Source organism: Talpa occidentalis, unplaced genomic scaffold, assembly GCF_014898055.3.
Source record: "Talpa occidentalis isolate TD23 unplaced genomic scaffold, MPIMG_talOcc4v2.1 talOcc4.15, whole genome shotgun sequence".
Lineage (NCBI taxonomy): Eukaryota > Metazoa > Chordata > Mammalia > Eulipotyphla > Talpidae > Talpa > Talpa occidentalis.
This window is the reverse complement of record NW_023601543.1, coordinates 20724826-20740497: the sequence shown is the minus strand read 5'-3', so window position 1 is coordinate 20740497 and position 15672 is coordinate 20724826. Positions and strand designations below refer to the sequence as shown.

At 49.3% G+C, this 15672-nt stretch overlaps 1 protein-coding gene across 1 annotated transcript; it reads left to right on the top strand.

Moving 5' to 3' along the window:
• Positions 1-7148: 7148 nt before the first annotated feature.
• Positions 7149-8131, top strand: LOC119246552 (ankyrin repeat domain-containing protein SOWAHD-like). The gene is given in 4 exon segments (XM_037512913.2): positions 7149-7272; positions 7275-7472; positions 7475-7705; positions 7708-8131. Coding segments are annotated over 4 exon segments (939 nt in total). The 3' UTR covers positions 8094-8131.
• Positions 8132-15672: the final 7541 nt, after the last annotated feature.

Here is a 15672-nt window from a genome sequence, read left to right as displayed (position 1 = left end):
TTATTTTTATTTTTTTAAATAATAAATTTTATTTTTATATTCCCCATACAATTGCAACCCCCCATTCTGACCCCAATCCCTCCCCTCCCACCCTCCACCTCCCCAAAAGTGTCTCTGTTTCATAGTTTTTTGTTGATTTTGATTTTCACTTTCTTATAGTTACTCATTTTCCTGGTCCCTTATTTAAGTTTTCTAGATTCCTGCTATGAGTGAGACCATCCGGTATTTTCTTTTTCTTTTTGGCTTATTTCGCTGAGCATGATCCCTTCCATCATTATTTGTATTTTGGAAGTATAAGGTCCCCCCCTTTAGGTATTTTTACCTTAGTGCACCTCACCATCAAAGCACCCACAGTCCACCACCATAGTCCATTGTTCTCCTTCCCTGCTTTGTTTTCACCCCTCCCACGCCCCTCCCCGCTCTGGAAGCCACAGTTCTATCGTCAGCTTTCAAAGGTTGGTTTTTAAGTTTGACTTTATCTCACCCTTTGTTTGGTTTCTCTACATTCCACATATAAGTGACACCTTCTACTATTTGTCTTTCTCCTTCTGACTCATTTCACTGAGCATAATCCCTTCCGGTTCCATCCATGTTGCCACCACTGGCCTGAGTCTATCTTTTTTGACCACTGAGTAGTACTCTATCATGTGTGTATACCACATCTTCTTGATCCAGTCATCCATTTTGGGGACTCAGGTTATTTCCATATCTTAGCTATTGTAAGTAGAGCTGAAAAGAACATGGGAGTGCAAGCTTCCCTTCAAGTTAGTGCTTTTTTATATTCTTTGGGTAGATACCTAGGAGTGAAATTGCTGGGTCATATGGCAGATCTACTTTTAATCTTTTGCAGAACCTCCATACTGTTTCCACAGGAACGGGACCAGCCTACATTCCCACCAACAGTGTAGGAGGGTTCCCTTTTCTCCACACCCTCACCAACATTAGTTGTTTATGGTCTTTTCCATGAGAGCCATTCTCACAGGTGTGAGGTGGTATCTCACTGGGGTTTGATTTGCGTTTCCCTGACAGTAAGTGATGATGAGCATTTTTTCATGTGCTCGTTGGCCATCTGCGTGTCTTCTTTGGAGAAGTGGCTATTTAGCTCTTCTGCCTATTTTTTAGTTGGGTTATTTGTTTTCTTTTTGTTGAGATATATGAGCTCTTTGTAGATCTTCCATATCAGCCCCTTGTCAGATGTATGGTGTGCAAATATTTTCTCCCTTTTGGTAGGATGTTTCTTCCTTTTGGTGCATGCGTTAGGAATTGTATGTGAGTTGAGTCATATGCCATTTTGAACTTACAAAACATTCATTTATTGAGAATGCCTCAAAATATTTTTATTAGCCAAATGTGCCATCCAAAAAGTTGGGAGACCACAGCTTTAATAGTATCTACCTTGTTTAAATATCAACAAGCTCACGAACATAATGTGGTTGGCACACTCAGTGAGTGTGGTCTTTTACAAAATCCTCTCTATGAGTGAGGCATTAGAGGTAATGTTGAATCCTGGTGAAAAGAACGAGTCTTGCATTCAGCAAAGTTGGAAGGTGCTCTTGCCACTTACTAGGTGAGTGAATATGATGGATGAACTTTGTGGGCCCCATTTTCTCATTAGTCCCCATCTCTTAGAGTTGTGAAAATGAAGAGAGAGAACACAATTTTTAAATAACATTTTCATGGAGATATCATCCACATACCATATAATTCACCATTTGCAAGTATATGCCTTGGTTCTTTTCAGTGCATGCTTTAGTACATTAGCAGGGTTATGCAGCCATCACCTAATTCCAGAACATTTCTGGCACCCCAGAAAGAGACCTGTGCCCCTTAGCAGTCACTCTCCATTCCCCTTTCCCTGCCCGCACTGTCACACTAACCTATGGATTTGCCTCTTCTGTACATTTCGTATCAATGGGCTCAGACAATATGCGATCTTCCACTTCGTATCGGTTATTCACGTTTCCTCTGTGTTGTAATGTGTGTCAGTACTTCGTTCCCTTTCGTAACTAAATAATATTCCATCGCATGGACCTACCACATTTTACTTCTCCAAGCACCTATTGATGGACATTGGGGTTGTTTCTACCCTTCGGCTGCAGTGACTAGTGCTGCTATGGATGTGGGTGCATGATCATGTGTGCTTAATGCTAGGAACAGGGCTCACCCGGCACCTAAGTGCTCAACACTAGCAGGCAGCTCTTATCCTTATCATGAGGGAGGGCTACATTGGGTGATTTGGGGTCCAGGGTGTCTGGGTGTCAGATACGGAAGGCTGAAGACAACAAGGACAATGTCTCCTAAGTACACACTGTCGCCGAGAGGTGTCCCTGACCACTATACCACGTGACTGGGGTGGTGGTGACAGAGGCATGGGCACTTTTGAGCTCTGGGGCTCCGGGCAAGCACTTACCCTCTCTCAGCCTGTGAGTGAACTGGATATAAATACCCTCTTCTCTATAAGCTTCACAGGCTCGATGCTTGGGTCAAAGAGATCATTTTTGAAATATGAAAGCACTCTCAAAACCATAGGGATTATTACCGCGTCTTACATATTACAGCAGCCAAATAAAGTAAGGAAACACTCTTCTGCTCACCATCCTCCCTTCTCTAGATTGTTCGCACTCTCTTCAAGATGACACCCTGACCTTCTCACCACAGCCCCTGATGCTTGTAGCTCCTTCCTCACATCTACTTAAGGGCCACGGGTGAGCAGCCCGATCATGGGTAGAAACCTGAATTCACCTCAGAAGGACCCGCAATGACTTTCTCTCCCCCAGGTTGAAATCTGTGCAACCTTTCCGGGTTTTCGCATTCGCCGATCGGCTAGAGCGCCCTCGTGTGTCACCACGTGGTAATACTTGGACTTTACATTCTTTCCATTGCAGTACCCCAAAAATGTGTAGTGGAAATTTTTTTGTCGTCACACTTCAGGGCCCATCCTTGACACTTGGGCTCCAAGTTATGCCTTGCAGCCCGAGTCCTAGGCAGGTTTCTCTGCTTCCTGCCCATGCCTTTCACTCTGTCATTTTACAAAACAATAGTCTCATGGCTCAACTTCATCCTACCACCTTCTATGGTTCTAAGCTTACCCAGTTCCCAAAGCAAGATCATAATTTTCTTTCCTAAAATGTATATCACACATGGGCCTCCCCTGTGGCGCAGCGGTTGAGCGCTGGGTTGCAAAGCTGCCAGCAGCCTCCGCAGCGCCGGTTCGATCCCCGGCCACCAGCGAGGGTCCCACATGGCACACAAACCTCTCCTGCCGCCCGCTGCTCCCCTCAGCAGTGTACTTCTGTCCTTCTGCCTGTTCTGCTCCCTGCTCTGGCTCTGGTGAATTCTCTCACCCTCCTGCACTTCTGACTGTACCCAGTGCTTGTATAAATAAATACACAAATATTAAAAAAAAAAAGTATATCACACTTTACTGAAGGCCTACGAAAAAAAACCATTCCAAATTTCTGTTAAAGAATTTTTAACGTGTTTACTAAATGTGCTTTGTTCTATAGTATAAGGAAAAATATTCAGGATGTTAAACTTTCACAGCGCTCCTCTCATGTGAAGCCGTGACACTTCAAAGGGGGGGGGGCAAGTGGAGACAGTGACATCTGGCTGTGTACCCACACACATTTATACACTCTTGCTCAGTGGAAAGGAGCTTTCGCTCTGTGGTTTTCTCTGTCTTTGAAAATTATGTGATGATATCTGCATAGGTCTTTGGAAGGAAGAGAACATTTTCGATCTAGAATGTTCCCTGCTCCCTCTCTGGGTGAGGGTTATGGAAGCCAGAGGAACTTTACTGCCCATATTCCACACAGTCCCTCTTGCTTATTTTGCATCCGAGAATTTTTCTGAATCCACAAGTCCGATTGGCAAACTGTATGGCCAGCCAAATCGTGCCTTGGGCTTCACCCCAGGAGTGCATTCCCAAGAAATTGTGTGGAATAAAACTTGCAGCTCAATTATTATTCCCCACTGACTTCCAATATGATATTGTGGCTGAGCTGCTCTCATCACTGACATTGATTTCCAAGGTATGTCTAACACTTCAGCTGGAAGTTTCTCTGCCTTCATCCTCTGACCGTTCAATGACATCTGGGCCAAGGAAACATTAAGATCTCTTTTAGTTCCAGAATCCATAAACAAACTCCTTAAAACCTTAGAGAGGCAGCTAAAATTAGGAATAGACACCCGCTGTCACCATTTGCCAGGCAAATACCCTAAACCCAACTTTGGGAGTCCTTTCCAAAGGCTGGGGATGAGGTGTTCATGCCCCAATCCCTCAGAAGAGGCATAGCAGCCACCCCAGGTGACTGCATCTTTATTTCAGGAGGGGGTACTATTCCATTTTCTACTCCCTGGAATCAAATTTCAGACACCCTCTCCACTGAAATAGAGACAGAGGTTGTGGTTCTGGGGACCCAGCCGCCTGTGCAGCTGGTGACCAAGGGTACAAATCACTGGCTAAGTAAAATGAAAGGCAGCGGGGAAGTGCTGAGGCTTCAGTCTCTGGCAACAGAGTTAAGCAAGGACACGTGTGTATGGGTCTGTGGCGTTGGTCAGGCGACTGCCTGTTGAGTCTTTGAACTGGAACCAGAGATATTATTAGTGCGATCGGGCAGGGAATTGCCTGCTTAGTGGCAAGGAAAATTAATAGTCCAAGCATTCTCCCATCCTGAGTTCACCATGTTGGCATTTTGATTAAAAAATATTGCTGCAGCTGTTTGTATCCTCTGTAAGTATGTGTGCATGTGTGTGGTTTGGTGTTTACAGATTTGGGGTTGCAGAGGGGAGTTTCCAGAGCAACGGAAGTAGCTGCTTGTCAGTTAGGGTTCATTTTGAAAATGAAAGCCTGAAAGCCTGGGGCCCACTCGGCCTGGGCCTGGTGGCTAAGGAGTCAGCAAAGGCCGGGAGGCAACTTTGGCTACTCTGCTCAGTGAAGCAGCCACTGATTACTACCCTTTAATGAATAAACCAAATGTGAGTTGCTTTTGGTGTCCTGCAGATCCAGGCTGGGGCAGGGATGTGGGAGTGGTCATAAGGGCTCAGCTACAGATGTACCTCTTTCCACACACATACACATGTGTGCATGCACGGTGCCCTCCCCCATCCACACACGATCACATTTTTCCTGGCTGCTAAGCCAGAGCAAGTAACACATTTCTTGCATACCTAGTAGATGCACAAGCATAGTATGACATGGTCATCAGGGAGTTTACAGTTGAATTGGCACGTCAGAGCAGTCAGTGCCAGGAGCCAGAGGAACGGAATAGTACAGAGGGCTGGGGGAGGGAAAGAAGTCACCCCAGAGGAGGCTTACTGGAGGAGGTGGAAATGGCAGCCAACCTTGAAGGACAGGGAAGAACCACACTAGACAGAACCAGAGAGAGGGCATTCTAAGCAGAGGAGGGCAAGTTCAAGATAGACTCAGGTTAGCACAAGTTCATGCACTCAGCTGGAACTGGGGCTTGATTGATTGTTTTGCACTTGATAAGTCTGGCTTGAATGCAATCCTTCTGTGCCAGAACAAAGGTTACGGTGTCATACAGACCTGCTCTGCAACTTCCTGCTGGGTGACCTTGGACTAGTGGGCTAACCTCTCTGGCAGACTGAGGATAGTAAGGACACTTAGTGCTTGAGGTCCTTGTGGAGTGAAAGAATTAACATATATAAAGCCTCTGTGTTATATACAATGTTATTTATATTTATAAGCCAGGTGTCTGGCATGTAGGAATGTTCACAACTGGTTGACAAATGAATAGGTTGTCATGAAGGAAAGCTCAAGATATTTAAAGCTGATTCCAAATAGTTGAGGGCCAAGGCAGAAAACCAGTCACCTCCCATCACTGTTGGGCCTAGGGCAGCGGGCTGGTTTGGCCTGAGCCCCCATCCTTTCTGGGCTAGTCTGTTGAAATAGTCTCCTGGCTTTTTGCCTCTGGCTTTCCAAGAATCATCTTCCTAGACACCACCTGAACTGGCTGTGTCCTACTGTGGCTCAAGAACCTTCTATGGCTCCCACTGGTTACTCACTGAGAAACCTCCTAACGTGGGGGGCGGGGGAGGGAGGAAGGAGGTAACAAGTGCCTTTAATGAGGGTAGGGAAGAGCAAAGAGGAGGCCAGTGTTAGGAGTGAAAAGGTAAAGCCTGCTCTTCTTTTAAAAGCCCCGGAGCTCTGAATTCACCGAAATCAGCAGGTTGCTCGGCGAACGGCAGGGATGCTTCTCGGAAGCAGGCAGGGGTTCCGTGGCCGCGGACTCAGATTCACCTGTACCAGCAGCTTCAGGGCAACCTGGGAACCAGGGAGAAGAGGGTGGAGAGCGTTGCTGGGAGCCGCGAGGAAGCAGGGGAGAGCCTCTCCGTTCCCTGGAAGGGCTTCTGCCGGAGCCCAGCTCTCGGGTTTCTCCGCAGGAATCCCGGGCAGCCCCGGGAGCTGCGGGGAGGTCAAGGCCACCCAAAGGGCAGGGCCCGCGAGTCCGGTCACATGGGGCCGCCCGGCCGCCTTCGGAGAATGCGAGACTCCGGACAAAGGCGGCTCCGGGACAAAGTGCAGCGCGAGAGAGTCCTGAGGCGATAAGACGGAAGGGCCGAGGAAGGGGGCGGGAGCGAGCGCCCTGGGGCTCAAGGCTCGCGTTCCTCCGCGGGGCCTCGGCTGGCAGCCAAGGTCGGCCCGCCGGGGAGGGGGCGCCCTAGAGCCCCATCAGCCGGCCGTTGTTGGGATGCTGAGAACGCGGCTGCTGGGGCCGCGGGGCCGCTCCGGGAGGCGCTCGGCGGTGCTCGCTGCCCTCCCCGCGCGCGGCCCGCGGCGGCCGGCTCCCTGGCAGGCGGGGCTGCCCGGCTCACCTGGCGGTTTGGGGCGGGGCCGCAGGCAGCCCCGGGCAGCTGAGGTGGCCGCGGACCCCGCGGTGCCGGCAGGGGCTCGCCTTGGCGACTTGGCCGGAGCTCGCACCCCTGCAGGCCAGCGCGCGCCGGGGGCCTCCCTGCACTCTCGTGCGCCTTCCCTCCCTCTCCTCCCTCCTTCGCTCCCTCCCTCGGAGCCCAGTTGCTCAAGCCGCTTCCTTCCACCGCGCCAGCGCCAGTTCCTCTCCCGGCGGGGCCCGGGAAGGGCAGCGAACGCGAGACACTGGACCCGTCGCGGCGGCACCTCCACGACCATGGCCCAGCCCCGAAGGGCCGCGAAGCCGGCACCCAAGGCCTCGCAGGTCCCCACCGCGCAGACCGTGCGGAAGCCTCCGCAGCCCCGGCTCTCGCGAGGGGACACCGGCAGCCTGGGCAGGTACGGGGCCACGTCGCCGCCGCCTCCTCCCGGGAGTCCTCCTTCTACGGCACGATGACGCTCACCGGGCGCCGGCGAGGACTGCTCGAGCTGCTGGGGCTGCAGGGGGCGGCGCCCGCCGGGTGGCCGTCGGAGGAGCGCGCTGAGGAGCAGTCTCTGGGAGGGTCGAGCGGGGCAGGCGGCAGCAGGCTGTGTCTGGAGCCCCGGAGCACGCCTGGATCCTGGCGACCGCCGAGGGTTGCATCGAGGCACTGTGGGAACAGCTGGAAGCGGAGCCGACGCTGCTGCTGAAGGTCGACCCTATTAGCGGCTACACGGTGCTGCACTGGCTCGCCAAGCACGGGCGCCACGAGGACCTCATCAGGGTGCACGACTTCGCCCGGCTCCGGGGGCTGCAGCTCGACGTGAGCGTGCAGGGCAGCGGCGGCCTCACGCCCTCCACCTGGCGGCCATGCAGGGCCACGACATGGTCATCAAGGTGCTGGTGGGCGCCCTGGGCGCTGACCCCACGCGCCGCGACCACAGCGGCCACCGGGCCAGCCACTACCTACGGCCCGACGCGCCCCAAGGACTACGGGACCTGTTGGGGGCCGAGGACTGGGGCCCCGCGGACAGCTACCCGTGGAACAACGCCAACAACAACAGCAGCGGCGGCGGCGGCGACTCCGCACGGCCGCTGCGACGGACCCAGAGCGCCATGGGCGCCATGGCCATGGATACAAGAGCAGCGGCGTCGCCCAGCAAGAAGGACTCCACTGGCAAGCGGGTGCCGCATATTCATGGCTTTCTCCGACATATATTCCCCTTCTTCCAGGACCGTTGAGGGCAAGCCCAGACTAGACATCGCCAGAGACTGGGTTATCCGGGGTCCCGCCAAAGGGACGGCACCTGGGACGCTGCTGTGGCCACAACCAAGCACGCTGGACCCGCGAGGAGCTGACCACCTCCGGGTCTGTTTCAGGTATCTGTCCGGGGTCTCCTGGCACCACCGACCCGGAGATCCGGGGACCGGAGCATTCTTGAGAGAGAGAGAGAGCGAGCCAGAGAGCAAAGACCAAGCTGTCTTAGCACTGCATCCCTAAACTGTAAGGCTAAGGAGTGGGAGCAGAACTTGTTCCTCTTTGCAGCGGCAAATTTCAGCTTCCAGTATCCATTTCTGGGCAGGCAGAAGCTCTGAGTTTTTTGGAAAACATTTCCTAGGAGAATAAGTTAAGATTGTAAACCACTGATGCATCTAAGCACCTAACTGTAGACTTGACTTGGCTATTAACCACTCACTTTGTGCCAGCAGAGTCAGTCCCTGGCAACCGTCTGCTAACACAACCAGACCTGACCCGTACCTTTTCCACTGTATCACCGATGACTTCTTAAGCACATTAAAGTGGCATCTATTTTCCTTTCACCCAACAATCTGTCCTTTGACTTACTTTTTTTTTTTTAATTAACCAGCAGGGGGAAACATCCCTAGTTTGCAAGGACAAGGTCACCAACCTATGACAACCAGCTACAGACCCAGGGCGGGTTCTGGCCCTCACTCTCAGAGCAAAGGCCACATGTGCGCTGAAAAAGCTACTTTCCCCTTGGCTCTGAATAAAGACACACAGTTCACCTGTATCTGGGCTCTTTGGTGTCTACACCTGATCTCCAGCACAGTCTCTCATCCAGAGCAATTGTCTGTGGAGAGTAAGGAAAGAAGCAAATCCGCAAATGTACATGTCTGATATTTCCTGGTGAGTCATCTGAGTTACCTTGAAATCTGCCCTCCAATGAGACACACCCAGCTGGCACTTTCCTCCTACAAAGGGCTTCAATCATGAGTATTGTTTTAAACTTCACTTATATATTTAGAGTAGACATACAGCTTATTGTACAATCTATAATACATACAAATCGCATGCAATGTATGGAATATACTAGTGTTGACAGGCTCAAACGAGCAAAAGCTCCACGTCCTTGCTGCCTAACAGATCAGCACATTTTTAAAGTAGCTTGGTATCCCTGGAGGCTTGTAGTCCTTGTAATGAACTGCTGCTTCCCCAGCTCTCCCATCCCAGCCCTTGGACACCAGAGAGAAACTGAGTCACACAGAATGCAGTCTAGGAACACCATCCATTCAAGTTCCTTGCCTTCCTATTTGCTCTCTTTATTCCCCTCTGTGCTCACCTCCCTTTAATAACCCATTCAGTTCCTCTCATCCATGAGCTGATCCAAATCTTCCTTCCTGTTCATATTTTTCAGCCGGCCCCATGTCTCTAGGAACTACACCTGAACATAGTCACACAGTGTAATTTATCATTTCCTTTTCCTCTCAACGAACTTCGATGTTTGAAGGGAAGAGGATGACCAGTCCCTGGATTTTGGCATTCGGTATTGGCATTGGCCATAAATACCCGCTTTCCGCTCCCTGTACCCATTTTATAGATGGAAATTGGCTAACTGATGCAGAACTGTGGTTTCTGCTCCACAGTCTCCCCCTGGACAGCTGCCAATGTGCATTGGGCTTGATGAAGGCTGTCTGGGCAGGCCTTCCTGCCACATGGCTGAGTCTATGGGCTGCTGGCTTGGAGGGAAGACTGGTGAGTGCCTTTGCCCAGCATTCAAAGGACACATAACAGTGGTCCCTACTTCACAGAAAAAATTTAAACTTGAGCATGTTAACTCTTAGCAGATTGAGGACCTGAGACAAGATCTTCCCTGCTCTTTCCCAAATGAAAACCAAGTCAGCTAAAAGAGTTGAAAGCAGCTTTCTAGAATTTTCGTGTAGTCAGCGATTCTTCCCCACAGATTTTTCTCATCATGTGATATTGCCTAGCCTACCTCCTCCATGTAAAATTGAGGTTTGGCTGCAGGGGACAAACTCCCAAGCTGAAAACTCTCCATGCCTAACATCAAGCCATTGGCATTTCTGGTATGCTTTTCGAGGCAAGCCTGGTATGCTTACCCCAAGAGAAAGAACAAATTCCCCGAGAAACTTTTTTCCAGGGGAGCAAAACTGAGTTAAGCAGATGATGCAAATCTGCATTCTAGTGGGGCATTTGGCCAAGACAAGGAGATAGTTAGAAGCAGGACTGTGACAGGCAAGCAGCAGGGCTGTGGGAGGAGGGGTGCCGCACCAAGGGAGGGGGGGCCTGACCCGTGGAAAGGTACAAGAAAAATTCTCTGGGTGGAAAGTCATGCCTGATCTGAGGCACTAGGAGTAAATGCGAGTTGGTCAGTGGAGAAGGGGGAGGTTCCTCTGCTCAGAGTCCCTGGGGTACATATGGGTGTACTTAGCAAGTACCTGGAAATGCAGGTAAGCCAGTTTAGCAAGAGCATGGAAGCTAGGGAGAAGTTGATGGCAAAGCTGGAGAGGTGGATGGAGGTCCAGATCAGTCAGGGGCTTGTAGGTCATGCTAAAAAGGGAACACAGATTTTATTTATTTGTTTTTTAAATGGTCAATTTTTGTAAAGATTTATTTATTTATGCATACAAGAACTGGGGTATAGGCCAGAAGTGTGTGGAGTTGAGAGGATTCACCAGAGACAGATCGGGGAGCAAAACTGGCAGATCCACTGAAATACACTGCTGAGGGGAGCAGCGGGCGAGGCAGGAGAGGTCTGTTGTGCCATGTGGGTAGCTCCCTGGCCAAGGATCGAACTCGTGCTGCAGTAGCTGCGGATAGCTTCATAGTGCTGTGCCTTAATCCCTTGCACCACCAGGGAGGCCCAGAACACAGATTTTAGAAGTAAGCTGGGAGCTATAGAAGTTTTTTAAGCAGAGGAGTGACATGATGGGCTTTTAGAAAAATCACTCTGCCAGTCCTGTGGAGGATAGATGTGCCAGGGGAGACAACTGGCACACGGAGCATTTCTGGAGAAGGCACGCTTCAGCTGAGGAGTTCAAACACCTCTGTGGAGGGCAACGGCTTCCACACTTTCTTCCTTCTCTATAATCTTTGCTCATGAAGTTTACCTCCAAGTGCCACAGGCAAAGGTAACAAATGGGAAATTGCTCAGGTTGAAGCTGGCTTGGGACCTCACCTCCCCATCCCTACCTTTATCTTAGCAGCACATAGTGGTCTCTGGGGTGTGGGGAAATGTCTCCGCCCACCCTGGGCTCAAATTCTACTACTGATCAGAGACTTTGAGGAAAGTGCTCAGGTCTCTGAGCTGCAGTTTCTTCAGCAGCAAAATGGAAACAATGCAATTTCCCTGGTAGGGTTGTTCCGAAGATTTGCAACAATGTATGTGTAACACCCAGCACACAGTTGGGACACAGGAAGTAGGAACTAAGAACTAATACTGTTATTTGGAAGAATTGAAAGGGCTTTGTGGCCTCTTATAACGAAACTCTAGTAAAGTGCTAAGGTCATCCAGGAGGGTCTGTAGTTACCTGTGGCCCCATCTCTAACCTGTGTCCACAGTGATTGCAAGTTATATTTTTCTGGGCCAGATGAGTGGTTATTCCTCAAAGGAGATGTTGGTCCCTTTGTCAATGTTCTTCATAATCTATATACTTTCATTTTAGACGTAATTGTAACAAGCTGCCTTCTAAAAATGGGGAGAAAATAGGGCCTTCCTGGTGGCCCAAGTGGTTAAATCTCAGCACTATGAAGTTATCCATAGGCTCTGCAGCACAAGTTCGATCCCTGACCAGGGAGGTGACCCAGCTGGCACATCAGACCTCTCCTGTCTTGCCTGCTGCTCCCCTCAGCAGTGTATTTCAGTCAGTCTGCCTGTTCTGCTCTCCATCTGTCTCTGAGGAATTCTCTCACCCTCTGCACCTCTGGCCTATACCCCATTTCTTGTATGCGTAAATAAATAAATCTTTAGGAAAAAAGGTTTCAAAATGGAGTTGTTCACAATGGATCCCCATCTCACTAGTTTCACCCTCTCCCAAAAATGCAATTCTAAGCCAATCAAGCTGGAGTTTCCAATCAGTGCCAGTGAGGCCAGATACTTCATAAAGCCCCCTCATTGCCCCTCACTGCCCCATGAAACTATTTCCATAGTTTCATGGAAATAATCTTTTGTTTTGCACATAACCTTTTCTGCCTATAAAGACCCTCCATTTTGTATAAGCCTATATAGTACTACCAGTAGTATCTGCATGGGATGCTGCCCAATTCATGAATCATTTAATGAATCATTAAATAAAGCCAATTAGATCTCTAAAATTGTGAATTTTGTTTTTCAACATGACTTACCTAGTTCCTAGCCCAAGAAATAAAAACAATTTTTGAAGTAAGCACCCACCAACTATTAAATAGTTTATCTATGGTCTCCAGATAAGTCATAAACTGGGGTCAGAGCTAAGCCTGAAATCCTCTGAAGAGAATAAAAAGCATACAAGTGCTTCATCTCCTAGCCCTATGACAGTCATGCAGCACTTGAGGATGTTTTGGTCAATGACTGACCACATATATGCTAGTGGTCCCAATAAGCCATTCTACGTAGCCTAGGTGTATAGCAAACCCTACCATCTAGGCATGTCATTACACTCCATGCTGATCACACAACAATGAAATCACCTAGCAACAATGCATTTCTCAGAGTAGTGTCCCTATCATTAAACTATGCATGACTGTCTCTGCAGAAATATCCCCCTCCCATTCTAGCCAATAAACCCTACATTCTACACCCAGCCTCTTTGCCTCCCCCTTTTCCATTCATTTTCATGAAGAAGTATGCCTGTCTCCTTTCAAGAGTATTTGTGCTCTCAGCCCCTTCTCCCCGGCCTGAGTCATCATTTGCCTCTCTCCTGTACCTTCAAGCTCCACCTCAGTTTAGTTCGGTGCAACATACCTTACTGAGTGTCTACAAAGAGTCAAGCTTTTTGGGTGACAAACAGGCTCAAATCTCCCCCAGCCTTCTTGCCCATGGCCTTCTCGTCACAGCCAAGCCTCTCCAAAGGGAGCTCTCCTCCTCCCGTGTCTCCATTTCCTCACCTCTTATCTCTCCTCCACTCTCTGGTTTCTGCCTCCATCACCCCAGCCCAGTTGCGTCCACGACGGCCTTTGCTGATGGCCTCCCATCTGTCACATGCACGTCTTTCTCTTCGTTCACTTCCTGGCTAACCTGGCCAGTGTTGGCTACTTCCTTCTCCTTGAAACACTCTTCTCTAGTTTTCTGTGACCTCCTATGGCTTTAATTGCTGGAATTTACCAGGTTGGAGTCCCAGAACTTTTCATTCTCCATTCTCACCAGAATCATTTCATCCCTTCCCCCACTCACTCTGCTCCAGTCACACAGTCCTCTGTTTTTTCTTGAAGCGGGCATGTTTTTCTGGACTCTGGGGTTCCTCTGTGCTGGTCCTTCCACACAGCCTCTTCTCTATCATCTGCCGCCCTTCATGCAGCCCACTCCCACTCATCCTTCAGGTGTTAGTTTATTTATTTATTTATTTATTTTTTTTTGGTAATATTTTTTGATTGCTGAGTAATGTTCCATTGTTGATATGTACACATCTTCTTTTTTTTAATAGAGGCATGTTTTATTTATTTATGTTTGTTTGTTTTGTTTATACAAGCACTGGTACAGTAGAAGGGCAGAGGGTGGAGTTTCACCGGCCAGAGCGGAAGCAGAGCAGGCAGAAGGACCGAGTACACTGCTGGGGGGAGCAGCGGGCAGCAGGAGAGGTCTGCTGCCATGTGGGACCCTCCTCCGGTGGCTGGGGAAGCCGGGGATGGAACCGGTGCTGCAGAGGTCGTGGGCGCTTCGCAACCAATGCTCAACTGCTGCGCCACCGGGGAGCCCAGTTTTATTATTTTTAAAAGATTGTATTTTTTATGCATACAAGAACTGGAGTATAGGCCAGGGAGTGGGGAGTGAGAGGATTCACCAGAGACAGAGTGGGAGCAGAACAGGCTGACTACTGAAATACACTGCTGAGGGTAGCAGTGGACAAGACAGGAATGTCTGCTGCGCCATGTGTGTCCCTGGCCGGGGATTGAATCATGCTGCAGTGGCTGCGGATAACTTTACAGTGCTGACTTTAGCCCCTGCACACCAGGGAGGCCCCCAGGTATTACTTTAGCTGTCACCTGAATGGAGGAAGCTTCCCTGCCCTCAGGTTAGGTTAGCACCTTGCCCATTCTGCTCCACTGCAGAGTCCATATCATTAGAGAAGTAATTCATTCAGTCATTAGATTCATATTTCCCCTGCCCACACTAGACTTAAATTCCATTAGGACAAAGACCAAGTCTATCTTATTCACCACAGTACCCCTAGTTTCTAGGTAGGTGGAAGTATTAGTGGCAGGTTGGGGGTGGAGCCAGGACACCCAAACTTGTGCTCTAAAGGGATTCTGCCATCTGCACACATAAAGGCAAAGCATACTCTTAGTGTGAAAGCTACTTAACAGAATGATTGCGCATGAGAGGGAAGGAGAGAAAGGATATGGTTTAACTTAGGAAAGGGGCTAAAGAGGCCAGCAAGTCTGGAGACAAAAGGAGCAAGATCAAAGTACTGGCCCAGTCCTATGACTTTCTTCCCTCCACAGTTCAATTTCTCCAAAGGGAGCTGTCTTCCCCTCGCAGTCTTCATTTCCTCATCTCTCATTCCCTCCTCAACAATCTCCTGATTTCAGGCCTCCCTGGTGGTGCAGCAGTTGAGCACTGAACTGCGAGGCTGCCCGCAGCCTCTGCAGTGCCCGTTCCACCTGGCCACCAGCGAGGGTCCCCCCCCCCCCCAAAAAAAAAAAAAACAAAAAAACAAAAAACAATCTCCTGATTTCTTACTTTCTGCCACATGTAAGTAACCTATAAGTCTTGAAAAGGTGCTGACATCATTAGTCACTAGGGAAATACAGTCAAACCACTTCTCATCCACTAGGATGATATAATGAAAAAGTGAAATGACAAGCGTTTGGCGAGGGTTGTATAGAAACTGGAACCCTGATATCCTGCTGGTAGAAATACAAAATGATGCAGCCACTTTGAGAAACAGTCTGGAAGTTCTTCAAAAAGTTAAACATAGAGCTTCCATATATGATATTAAGATTTATAACAAGAATTATGTATTTGGCTTTTAGCCCCATTCAGGGTCCAGAGCTCCTAAAACCCTTGGAATTTTCCTGAGATAAGAGTGGTTGAGGTGTCTTTTGTTATGTTAATGAATGATTTATGTAGAAAGCTCTTGGGATTTAAACCCAAGGATGGGAAGGTTGCCTGGGGAACCAAACAAGTGATTAGAGGGTTGAACAAAGCCAGTGGTGTTGATCATCATGCTGTGTAAGGAGGCCTCCATAAAAACCCAAAAGGATGGGGTTTGGAGAGCTTCCAGCTGGTGAACATGTGGAAATACTGCAGAGGGGGGCTTAGAAGAGGGCATGGAAGCTCCATGTCCTTTCCCCATATTTTTGTGCTACGCATATTTTTCATCTGGCTGTTCCTGAATTATATTCTTTTATAATATACTGGTA